General features: G+C 38.4%; 2 protein-coding genes across 2 annotated transcripts; one reads left to right on the forward strand and one right to left on the reverse strand.

Annotated features, from left to right (window-relative positions):
• Nucleotides 1–1,549: 1,549 nt before the first annotated feature.
• On the reverse strand, nt 1,550–7,986 carry syap1 (synapse associated protein 1). Its single transcript, XM_006779700.3, has 9 exons — nt 7,664–7,986; nt 7,298–7,416; nt 6,132–6,198; nt 5,478–5,551; nt 5,202–5,341; nt 4,913–5,064; nt 2,596–2,645; nt 2,335–2,488; nt 1,550–2,230 (listed from the first exon to the last, which is right to left on the reverse strand). The coding sequence occupies exons 1-9, from the start codon at nt 7,863–7,865 to the stop codon at nt 2,100–2,102; spliced, it is 1,089 nt and encodes a 362-aa protein (XP_006779763.1). The 5' UTR covers nt 7,866–7,986; the 3' UTR covers nt 1,550–2,099.
• Nucleotides 7,987–8,274: 288 nt separating this feature from the next.
• phospho2 (phosphatase, orphan 2) lies at nt 8,275–12,219 on the forward strand. Its single transcript, XM_006779701.3, has 4 exons — nt 8,275–8,337; nt 8,851–8,928; nt 9,152–9,246; nt 9,326–12,219. The coding sequence occupies exons 2-4, from the start codon at nt 8,858–8,860 to the stop codon at nt 9,889–9,891; spliced, it is 732 nt and encodes a 243-aa protein (XP_006779764.3). The 5' UTR covers nt 8,275–8,337; nt 8,851–8,857; the 3' UTR covers nt 9,892–12,219.
• Nucleotides 12,220–12,504: the final 285 nt, after the last annotated feature.

Below are 12,504 nucleotides of genomic sequence, written 5' to 3' on the forward strand. Positions count from 1 at the left end.
GATAAACTGAGATATATTTCCATTGTTTCAACACACAGTACTGAAACTACTGTTTTCAAGCTACACACGGGATTAAATATTGATAATGATTTGCAAATTGCTGTTTTCTTTCTATATTCTAAAGACTGTACCAGTGATTTTGGAACTGGATTATAAAGCGTGACCACTTGTGTGAAAAGCAGTAGGAATGTATATACAAATGAATCCATTACCTGTCACTGAAAAGCAGAGATGGGTAACGCGTTACTGTAATCCGATTACTTTTTTCAAGTAACGAGTAAAGTAAGGGTTACTATTGCAAAAACGGTAATTAGATTACCGTTACTTTCCCGTAGGAACGCTGCGTTACTGCGTTACTAAAACCGTGATTTTCTTGCGAGAATGTCTCATAACAGTGACGTAAGCAAGTGGACGTTCGTGACAACAGCTGTGTGCAGAGCAACAATGGATAATATATCGAGTGCGGGAGAGAGTATGAGGTGCAGCGTTTAAAGTGTGGAAGTACTGACCTTACTTTGAGTTTGATTCCATAAAAAGTGACAAAAAAATTAGTGTCCGTTGTGCGTGGGAAGAAAACTTCTTTTTACAGTGAAAAAAACCCCTAAACTTCCGCGCAAACACTGAGTGCGCTACGACGTAATGGGAAACTCACAGAGAAACTCGCGGATTCTTCCACTGACCGCTGCACACCTGCACCAGGGTAAACCTCCGCCTGCCCCACTCCTGCTTTACAGGTGAAAATAGAGCAACAGGACCGCTAGTCTTTGATTTTATTTATTTTCTGCTGTGTTTTACTTGCATCTATTTGAAAGAGTGAGTGTTAACACACACACAAAAAAATATTTTATGTGCTGGAATGTGCAGGAAATAGGTTTAAATATTAAACAAATTTCTTCCAGTCAGAGAATGTTGCATATAATTAAAATTTTGCTTGATGCATAAAGTTAAAAGATTAAAACTAATAAAACAAGTTTTAAAAAGAGACTTTTCCATTTGATTACATTTTGTATGATAGATTATGCAGAAAAAGTAGAATTGGGCTTAAAGATCGATTGCTTTATCACCTATTCAGGTTGTAAATCGTGTTTTTAAAAAGTAACTAAGTAACTAAGTAATTAATTACTTTTGAAAATAAGTAATCAGTAAAGTAACGGGATTACTTTTGGGGGAAGTAATCAGTAATTAGTTACTGATTACTTTTTTCAAGTAACTTGACCAACACTGCTGAAAAGTGTCACCAGTGTTCGATCTGGGTGAGGGGGCACTAAATCCTCACTGAAAGTCACCAAACATACCTCCCACTGTGCAGACAGTCACAAAACATAAAAGTAAAAAAAACATAGTCAAGTCGTTACACATAAATATTTTAAGGTAGAATAATGTTATATGTAGGTTAGAGCTAATTTAAAAGATTTGTAAAGTAGTTTAAAAGTTTCCAAAGGAAGGTTTTCAGGTTATCAGCTGCGGTTATCGGTTTTCCTTGACTTTGTGTCCACCTTGAACATGAGGCATAATTATCCATAACAGATGCATTTTTATTAAAGGCTGACATATAAAACAGAATGACACAGCAGTAACAGCGAAACACACAGACAGATATAATTAGAGAGAAATGCACCTGGCAGTTTAGTGTTACAGTCTTCTTTATTTACATACATGTTACTTTACATTTGACTTCTCTGTACTAAGATTATAGCAAGACGTATATACGACTGTCCAAGCCACCAGGAACCAGCAGTGAAAAACTAAGATTAAAAAACAAACAAACAAAACATAATAAAGACCATTTTCCTCCATTATAAAATTCATAGTACTTGTACTGGAGTATCATCTAGTGATATTTCTCATCAAAAACACAGCTGATTAGGAGAACCAAACAGAGGAAACTCATTTAGGAGGGAACAATGAACTCGCTAATATGCCAGAAAATGACTGCTGCCTCCAGCAGAGGTGACACATTCTTGCTATAATTGGATCTACGACACTTCATCAGATACGAGATAGAAATGAGAGTCGTGGAAAGTTCCTCTCCTCGTGCATCAATGGTCACGAGTCATTCATTTCAGCCCAGATAAGTGACTATAAACGCATCAAACACACTAGCTGTCATCAGACTGGAGCATCTTCTCGATCTCTTGATCCCACTGGTCATCTTTGTTGCCCGATTCAGTCACCACCTCATACTCCTGAAGTTCTTGCTGCAGCTCCTTTTCCCAATCTGCTGATTCGTCTGGATATAAAAGGGAGGAAATATTATGAGCAAAGCCATTCTCTTACAGAACAAGACATACTTTAAGCTTAAAAAAAAAGGATAGGAACTCTTCCAAAGCCAACCATCAGGAGAAGGACTGTCCTTCTTGTCCAGCACCAGCTGCTCCATCTCTTTCCTTAGGTCCTCCTGGTTTATGGCCGTCGAGTCAAAAGCATCACTAACAAACTCGGACACTCCGGGACTTGTTGAAATCTCCTCATCTTCTTCATGTGTTGGCTATGAGGAAAACAGGCAGCAGAGAAAGAGGAGAGCGACTCTTGTTTTTTTTCTTCTTAACTTCTCAAAAGGTGGTTGGAAAAGTTCAACGTGTGCAGTGCTTTTACCTTCTGTATGTCACTGATGGAAACTGGCGGCGTTTTTGGTCTGACATTGTCTACAAAGACATAACACATTGTTATTACAATGGACTTACTCTTTAACCTCTGACCTTTGGACGGTGTCTGAGGTCATTTATCAAAATATGAGCACAAACCTTATTAGCTTTTACCATGGATGCTGCCTGATCCATTCAGGTAACTCTATAATACTATATGATATGACTTCTTTACCTTTCAGTCCTTAAATAAAATATCTAATTTGTTTACCAGTTCAACCAAGCAGAAAATAAAAAAGAAATGACGTTTTACATGTTTATATTGAATAATTAAAAAAGACAGATTTCTTTCCCTAATTAAACTAATTGAATCAGACATTCAGATATTGTGTTGGAAGTCCACAGAGCTTCCCAAACAGTCCACAGAGCTTCCCAAACAGTCCACAGAGCTTCCCAAACAGTACTAAAACTGTCATGGTCCGCGGCCCGGTGTCCGAGGAGCTGATGGGATGCCCACGCCCAGGGGTGTGGCTGTTAACTCCACACCTGCATCCCATCTCAGGCGATTATCAGGTGGACTATTTGATCCAGCCCAGCCAGCTGCTCCACGCCAGTCCGTTAGTCGTCTCACAGCGGTAACAGCTCGGCGTGTTTTTGAGCCACCTGCCTGTCCACCTGCCCGTCTGGAGTTTGGATCGCCTCTACTTTCCTGGTGCTCCCCCGCGGACCCTCACCCCTCCCTCCGGCTCCCACGGCCCCGCTTTGACTCTTCCCACAGTCCCGATTACGGCGTTCCTGCGTAACTCATCCCCCGGTTCCTTGGTTTTTCTAGTTTCTCGTGTGTTTTCCTTTAACCCTTCCGGGGCACCTTTAGTTGAAATAAAATTTATTTTTCGTACTCCTGTGCGTATTGTCTCTGCTTCTGGGTCCAGCTTGTGTACTGAACTTCGGTTCATGACAAAAACAGTACTTAGCTCCATTTTATACATTGTAGCAAAGTACTGTGACTTGGGGGTAGTGTTAAAAATATATGGAACAACTGGTAATGTGGGCTGCTCTTTATGTTTCCACCGGTTTTGATCCTTTAGCTTAGAGGGAAAGCCTTCATTACATAACATACCTCTTCCTGGTGATCATCCTTTTCCTGGTTCCTTTAGCTTATCAACCAATCAGCATTCTATCTACATAAACCATCACTGTTGGGTAACTTGTTCTTGGCCTTTTGGACAACTGCCCTCAGTGCCACTGAAAGCCTTTGTGTTTGCTGGATTACAATTTCTCTCTCTCTGTAGCCAATGAGCTACTCAAACAGACAAGGACAATAAATTCCACATCAGTCTTAACAAACACTGTATGTGTCCATTTAAATAAGGGAGCAAAAGAGATTTCAGCGATGCATTAAGATGATTGGGTTTTTCCATTTCCTTCATTATTATTTCACATCAAATAGGCACCTTCCTTTCATTCTGAATGCTGTTGTCAGAGTATCAATAAAGCCCAAGAAAAGAACACATGGGAGCAATTTCTGCCATCGATTCCAGTGTGTCAGAGAACAATTTAAAGTACTGCTGTTTGGATATAAAGCTCTCTGTGGCTCTAGACCACAAAAGATCTGACAGAGTAATCTTTATTGTACAAGTACTCTTGAATTCTCAGACCATCTGGCAGAGGGATGCCAACTTTTCCTAGAGAGCAAAATAAATATAGCTTTTAGCTCCTTTCACAGTATCTGCTTTTACATTTTAAACTGATATCTTTCCAACTTTAAGAGAGCTGTGGCCCTCTCTTTCTTACATGGTGTTTAGGTACCTACAAACTGTAAAATAACACAGCCTAAGTTGCAGGACTGTGAAGGTCTTTGACTGTATAAACCACCTTTATAAAGCCATGACCAAAGATTTTGAAAAGAGATTTTCAAATTGCTACATTGGAATGGAAATTGTGTATTTTGTATTTTGTTTGAGTGGTTTTTTTTTTGTTATTTTATTTTTTTTTAATAATTTTTAATATTTACATGTTTACATTTTCAGAATTGTAAAACCTTATTGTGGATGTAAGAGCCAAATTATGTGGACATTTTGCATCCAACTCATTGTGTAACATTTTATTTTGTGGTATTTGATGGTTTGGGCCCCAGGAAGACTAGCAACCACTGTTGTGGAAGCTAATGGGGTTCCTTATAAATAAACAAATAAATAAATAAAATAAACATTTAATTTTTCCACTGTGGTATTGGGGTTGTAAATCTGCCCTGCCTTCCTGCAGCTGTGATACCACAAAGTTTGCTTGGCGATCTCTACCTCTCTAGCAGAGCTAAAAATTCAGACCTGTTAGGACGATGTCTTCAGGTGAAACACTGGCCCCTTTGTCCACACTATCATTCCGCTGCTGCTGAGCTGCCAGGGCTGTGAGCTGAGCCGACTGCTTGATCAGAGACACCCGGTAGAAATAGTTCCGCCAAAACATCTCCTCCTTCACACTGTCAAACACAAACATGTCACCATCCATTTTTAAATCTCAGTTTTAGGTTGACTCTGCTATAAATGGAGGCAAAAACAGGTACATTTGCATGCACACACACACACACACACACACAAATGTTTGAAGAGCACTGACTGTTTAGGAACCAGGTCAAAGCGCATGCGATTGAGGAGCTCATCTTCTTCCAGCATGACTGCAGCTAAAGGATACATCTGCTCCATGTCAAAGTGGAACTGAACACCAGCGGGAGGGTCGCGGAGGAAGTTCCTCTTGTCCTAGAATCAGCAACCAAACAGCTCAGTTTCTACTCAAAGCATAATTTATACATTTAAATAAGTAAAACAGTAGCTACAAAAATAGCTACCCATTCATACATTCGTACTATATATTGTGCAAGATGCCTTTGCTTACAGCGGACAGAGCGAGAATCTGTTGCTGGATTGTCTCCTCTTCATTGTAGCCGACCCAGGGTGGCACTGCTGCTTCTACACAAACATCAGAGCATGTGCGCACACACATTCAGTCATCAGTTCCAATCCTTATCTCTGAGATGCACACATACACACACCTGGCTCTCTGTAAATAGAAGCTGCTTGGCCAGTAAGTGACATATGCTGATAAAATCGTGATAACATCATTTCTGCTGCCCCTCACAGGCGCAATGTAAAAATGAAGATTACACAGTTGATCCCAGTCAGGCCTCACAAGACTCCAATTTTAAACGAAGTGTGTCAATTTCAAAGTGTAAGTCTTGCTTTCAGAAATTAATATTTGAACTTTTGATTGATATATTTATTTTCATAGCGGTTCAATAATTGACTTCGGAAAACATTATGACTACACTTCATTCACCTTGTAGCACCAGTTTAATTCTTCATTGCTCAGATTCAATAAAATTCTGGAAATATCACGCAGCCATTTTGATCCATATTGACATGATAGCACCACACAGCTGCTGCAGATTTGTCACTTAATCCCAAAGGTGTGTAATCAGATTATGTGGTGACTGTGCGGATCATTTAAAGTCATCAGTAAATAACATTCATGCTTTAAAGTCTGGTTTACCTGATTTCTTGGCCTTCTTCTCCTGGACAAATTTCTCTTGCTCTTTTTGGAAGTCCCCTAAAAATGTCTACACACACACACACACACACACACACACACAAATAAATAGATTGGAAAAGCTGATGCATAAATGGAAAGTGTTAACAAAGCAAGAAGTCCTGAAAAAGTTATGATAAAATCCAGGATTTTACTTTCATATAAAAAAATCTGGAAACTTTGATACAAATTTTAAACTTTAACACTTTTAGACTTAAAAAATACTTTGAAAACTTTTTAAAGTTATGTTTAATCTACGGAAGCTTTATTTGCCCCAGATATTTTTATTGATCAAACTGCCAAAAATAAGAAGAGGGTGTGTAGACTATATACAGCACAGTGTGCTTGTGTGTATAATCAAACCTTTAAGTCCAGAGGCCAATGCTACTTAATAATAATACAATACTGCTTATCCAGGTAAGCTCAGGTTTAACCCCTAGGTTTTCTGTACTTTGAAGATGGTTCACTTCTTACTTGGGGTAAATCGCCATCCGGAGCAAGTTAAGATCCAGAATAGAGATCAGCAGATATGAACTCACTGCCTACTGATTAATCAATTCTCCAGAAAATAGCATCACTATTCCTGGAAGATCCCTCAAACTTCTGTGCATAAAAAGGAGTCTAAAGTTTTCTTCTATAGCGTCTACTGTCTTTGTTTTCCTAATAAGAATCAGTAATAAATACTATAGATTTCTAGACACAACTTTATTCTTTTGGTTTTAATAAACAAACTATAAGTATTAAAATCTGATTCTAAAATAGGACACCGACAGTGTACTTGCTGAACTCATATGAAACTTATGTAGACTGAGCCAATATTTGAATAATAATAATAAAAAAAAAACCTTTACTCTCAAACATTTAAAGTTTGCAGCTGAGAATATCAAAAATAAAACTGTTGGGAGAAGGTTATGCTCATCTTCTTATTAGACTGTCAGACAGTAATCTTAGGTTTCAGAGTTCTAGGAGAAGCCCTGGGTTAAATTAGCGAACTGATAACCAGCTTTGTGTGCCAGTTCGGGGAAAGCAAATACAGAAAACTGACCTACAAACCCACAAATGCACAGATGAACCCCACGCCGTTTTTAAAATCTGAAAAACCAGTCAAAAAGAATCTGAGAGCAACGTGCCTTGTCTATGATGCCATCAATTTTTCCTTCTTCCACTGTCTTCTTGATGGTCTGGGCAGTCTCCACCATTGAATCAGAGATTTTCTTGGTGGCACTGGAAGCAAAACTGAAGATGTAACCTTCAAATGGACAAAGAGTCTGTTAATAAAACCATTGCCACTGCAATAAAAGATACATATATGACAGAACAGATTCTCCTGCAGTCATATTTGCTCTTGCTTTAAGTGAAGAACAAACAAAAAAGATGAACAGGAAAGCCTTCAGGGTTCAACACAGACAGAAAGACTAACGTCACGCTGAGTAACTTTGAGCACGTAGCTTAGAGTTAATTAAGAGTTAGTCATCCAGATATGAGCTGTTCCTCACCGCCGAGTCCCGTGGACTGGTCCGAGTTTTCCTGCTCCGCCTCTGGTGTTCCATCCTGGTCAGCTGGCTGCTGTTTGTTTACCTCGGTTTGTGCTTCTACCACCTTCTCTTCCTGCTCCACGTTCAGCTTTTCCTTGTCAACCGACGTCTCCGTAACGGTCGGGCCCTCCAGACCCAACCACGTCCCTAAACCTTTTAACATGCTGGTGGAAAAACACCGATCGCTTAGATTAAAGATACGGAAAAACAATCTGCACGGACTCTCCTGACTATACAACCAGGAAATAAACTGACGTTTTCTTCTTCTGCGTTCTCGTGTGTGCACTCGTGCGATACCGCCACCCGGAGGCCAAATATGGGAAGTCTGGTTTGATGGGTTGTTGTTAGTGCTATGGTGGAATATATGAATAAAAAAAGAGCATTTATCAGTAAAAACTATCACGAAAGTGTTGCATGTTGAAAGATCTATACCTTTCCTAAAGTAGAAAGATGGTACTTATAAAGTACGTGCTCATTGTTGGCAGTAGAGGAACTACTACGTTATAACGCAACATCCAAAAGAAGCTGCAGGTGGCGGTAATGAGCTGAGATTTGTTCCACTTTTTGCGGCAAAGCAAGATAAGGAGAAGGAAGATAAGGAAGATCGGTGAATTCCTGACGGAGGACTCGTACCGGTAATTTTGCAGTTGCTCAAAAATTTACATTGTTATTATGTGTTTTATGTGTATTTATCTTGGGTATAGTTTACTACAGTTTATTACAGAAAGCTATGTAATCCCAGTCACGTGTCTTCAGCACGTTAGGGACCGTTGTGACTGACTGACTAGCTCTACCCGTGGGCTGTTTACTTGTAAGGGGACGAGTTTACACCATACTTCCTTTAAAAAATAAGGCATTTAAAAGTTCGTTAGTTTTAACGTAGTTTTGATGGAGAAAAGAATAATAAATATTGTTAAATAAATGTTATTTGACATGTCAAGTAAGGATCGGCTTTAATGGGAAGGGTAATTTTTAAGAAGCGGAAGTGTGGGCTCAGTTACTTGTGTTTTGAGCTGATAAGACGTAAATAGACCGGTTGAGAGCAGTATCCGTTATCAAACGAAATAATAGAAGGGTGGAGCTTAAAAATAACTATTATCATGCTTAATTTTTTTTAAGTTAGTTTTGTGTGCTATTTTGCTTTTAAGGTGACAAATGAAGATTCTGATGGTGTTTGATTTTGACCACACCGTGGTCGATGCCAACAGTGACACTTGGGTGGTCAGGTAGGTCAAGAAAGTTTTACTTCAGCTCTTTCCAGGTTTCTTGTCATCTGTATGTATTATCTTGACAAAGATTTTCCTATTCTTTGAGCATAATATCAGTTCCTCATGTCTATTGCACTGCTCCCGCTACTACTCTGTAATTACTGTTTTATACTAGGACCTTAATACACCATTAGAGAAACACTATAGCTGAGTTATCTTATTTATATATTCCTTGTGTCAGGTGCCTTCCTGATAAGACACTTCCTGGCTCTGTGGAGAATTCGTACAGAAAAGGCTACTGGACTGAGTACATGGGCAGGGTGCTGAACTACATAGGTGAGTCTGTCATGCTGTTTGTTTTTGTTTTACTACTTCCTGAAATCTGCCTTCAACATTTTCTAATCTATGCCCGCAGGGGAGCAGAAGGTGAGCCCAGACAGGGTTCGCAGTGTGATGGAGACCATCCCCTTCACAGCCGGAATGACTGAGTTGCTGACGTTTATAGCAGAGAATAAAAGTGCCATTGACTGCATAGTCATCTCTGATTCCAACACCTTGTTTATAGAATGGATTCTCCATGCTGCAGGACTCCAGGCAGCTGTTGACAAGGTTTTTACCAACCCAGCTAAGCTCAATGAGTTGGGCCACGTTGAGGTGCAGTGCTATCATTCTCACGCCTGTGATCAATGCCCTGTCAACCTCTGCAAGAAAAAAGTCCTGGAGCTTTACCTTTCTGAGCAATCTGATGCCGGCGTGGAGTATGAGCAAATCTTTTATGCGGGGGATGGGGGGAATGATCTCTGCCCTACTTCCTGTCTGAGAGGCCGTGATGTTGTGATGCCAAGAAAGGGATACACTCTGGAGAAGCTGCTAGCCAAACTGGAAGGTCAGGAGGGCAACTTTTCTGTAAGAGCTAAAAACATTGCCTGGAGCAGTGGCACTGACATTCTCCGGGAGCTGAAAGCAAGCATGCAGTCGTAGCCGTGGCACATGAAATATTACAAATATTGAGCCTGCACTGCAGGATGCATTGTGCTGCCTGTATTCTTTTTTTTTTCATATTATAATTCAAAATTTTAGAAGATTTTATGAAATTTTTAACTTATTTAAAACGACATAATTTGCACATGTAAACCTGTCTTTTAAAAAGGTTAATTTGTCTGCAGGGAAATTTACCTTTATCTTTTATCTTTATGATCTTTACAATTTTTCTAATTTTCCGTTGTGATCAAAAATAGAGGCGCCTGAAACCACTAACAGTACATAGGCAGTGTGTCACAACAGCAGCTTTTACATGTGCAGTGTATGTTAAATACTACGTAAGAATTCAATTAAGATTATATTTAGTATAGTATTCAAGATCTCAGTTGTTGGGGCTGATTCAAGAAGCAGAGATGAACCCGCAAGTTAACTTGATCTGATAAAGTAGAAGTCAGGGAAATTTCTGAGCAGATTTGAGACATGGATTAATTTTAGTCTCAGACTACAAGAAAAATTAAAAGATGTCTCCATTGAAATGTTTCTGGACTAGGGTGCTAGAAAGGTTCATGTTAAAGGCGTTTTGTTAAACTGAAAACCTTAAATCAGTGTACTTCATGCAGTCTGCACTATATCTAGCCACGGTACTGTGCAAAAATATTGAGCCACCCTTATTTCTTTATATTTTGGTGGAAAGATAGAAAATTGGTACAGCAGTTTATTGAAACATGTGAAAACATGCATGGAAATTAAGTATATATATAACAAAAACAGCATTTTTCTACAGTTATAAACATAAAAAGTCAATATTTGATATGAACTTTACTTTTCAAAATTTTAAAGTTATTAATTTATTTAATTTTTTATTTTCCCCAAACCACGAAAGAGCCTCCTGTTTTACACACTGACTGATGTGGATTTCTTCTAAAAACACTTTGGAAATCAGCTCACTGGTACTATAATGCAAATTCATGCCTGCCAAACTGTCATCTTTGGTGTTTTTTACTACAGAAGTGGGGACATCGTTGTGTTTTTGTGACAGGCTGCTAATAAACACGTGCTAAGAATGGGCCAAAAGATAAAAAAAATTAATTCGTTCTTTGTTTTGTGGGTCTCAACACACACTAGCTCAATTTCCCAACCTTGGATTAAGCCTGGTGATTAAACTCTTTACTCAGTGAAGACCTTCACTGATTTTCTTTTCTTTCTTTTTAAAATTTTATTCATTTTGTGAGCACCAGACTCGGTCTGTGTTTGGGAAACTGGCTGACTGGATATATGTTAATATTTCCAAACCAATGAACAAACAATGGGTTCTGGATATTGCATTTAATTAAATTTGCTTTATAGTTTACAAATGTTAGTTGTCTTCACATTATGACTCAAAGCTTCTAAAGCACTCCTACTAACTTGAGTAATTTTTCTTTATGAATCTGAGGAAAACACTATACCAGTTCTTCCCCGCTATATTCTGTGTAAGACATTTTGATTTCTGAAAAGAAAAGCACTGATGTTACTGATGGCATTATGATGTGTTATATTTAAATGTTCCAGACAGTGTTACAGCATGCACCATACCAGGAACTTGAAACTGCCAAATGGCATGAAGTTGTCTATCTTAGTGTAAACTGACTAAAAATACGTCTGTAAAAGGCGCATTACAATGTAACTAATACATACTTTAAATAAGGTGCTTTTGTCAACATTTTGAATGTAACATTTTTACATGAACTTACCTCAGCTGATATCTGGTTAAGAAAGATTGAATACGTTCCAGCAGTTTTTCTACAGTTGCAATTCTTTGTTTGGGGTGTTAGAAAATGCAGATGGACTCATTATTATAACTGGTCCTAAATGATTGTACTTGTTTAATGTTATTTCGCATTTAATAGAGCTGTGCTGCTCTATAGTTCTGAATCTTTGTGTTCTCCAGTATTGTCAGCTGTGTTTTACAGATCAGGTCTGTTTGATTTTTGAAAGCACGTTTGGATTAATGTGAGTAGTACATTAATAATATGTCTATTGGAGTGCATAAACCACCACTACCCTATAAGCTACATGAACAATATTCCATGTTTGTTTTTACCACGTTAACTCTGAAGTATCAAACAGCCTCATTTAGGATTTTGCTCAGGTTTCTTGTAGCCAGTATGTATTATCTGAATAGACTATTCAGTTCTTTATGTACAACTTCAAAGCCGTGCTCATGGAGACATATATGTGTATATATGCATTGATTGACTTTCTGTTGCCACTGTCACAAGCCAGTTTGATAAAATAATATTGTGTGTTGTTAATGTGTAATTCCAATGATTAAATCAAATTATTTACCTCTTTGATTATTTTTTCTCAGGTTTTACTCAAATCCTTCTAGAGGCAAGTCTTACTTCTCACCAGCAGTGATAAAATATTGTGGCCATATCTTTAAAGTATTATCTCCAATATATTTCCAAATTAATGCAGTGCAAATATTTTCCACTGCAGTAATTAAGATGGTTTTGTAACACTGTGATGGTGAGGTGAGATTTCATTATATTGTGAGGTATTGCTTTAAATCGTGTTTCACAATGAGCAATTCTACTAAAAATACTAAATGCAGTCCAATCGATTTTTGAG

Source organism: Neolamprologus brichardi, chromosome 1 (genome assembly GCF_056152115.1).
Source record: "Neolamprologus brichardi isolate AB-2024 chromosome 1, ASM5615211v1, whole genome shotgun sequence".
NCBI classification, from domain to species: Eukaryota; Metazoa; Chordata; class Actinopteri; order Cichliformes; family Cichlidae; genus Neolamprologus; species Neolamprologus brichardi.

Coding starts and splice junctions, on each gene's coding strand:
- syap1 (XM_006779700.3), bottom strand. CDS start 7,865: ATGTTAAAAGGTTTAGGGACGTGGTTGGGTCTGGAGGGCCCGACCGTT. Junction 7,417..7,663: donor CCAGTCCACGGGACTCGGCG/GTGAGGAACAGC, acceptor GTCCATTTGAAG/GTTACATCTTCAGTTTTGCT. Junction 2,489..2,595: donor CCATCAGTGACATACAGAAG/GTAAAAGCACTG, acceptor TTTTCCTCATAG/CCAACACATGAAGAAGATGA.
- phospho2 (XM_006779701.3), top strand. CDS start 8,858: ATGAAGATTCTGATGGTGTTTGATTTTGACCACACCGTGGTCGATGCC. Junction 8,929..9,151: donor AGTGACACTTGGGTGGTCAG/GTAGGTCAAGAA, acceptor TCCTTGTGTCAG/GTGCCTTCCTGATAAGACAC. Junction 9,247..9,325: donor CAGGGTGCTGAACTACATAG/GTGAGTCTGTCA, acceptor CTATGCCCGCAG/GGGAGCAGAAGGTGAGCCCA.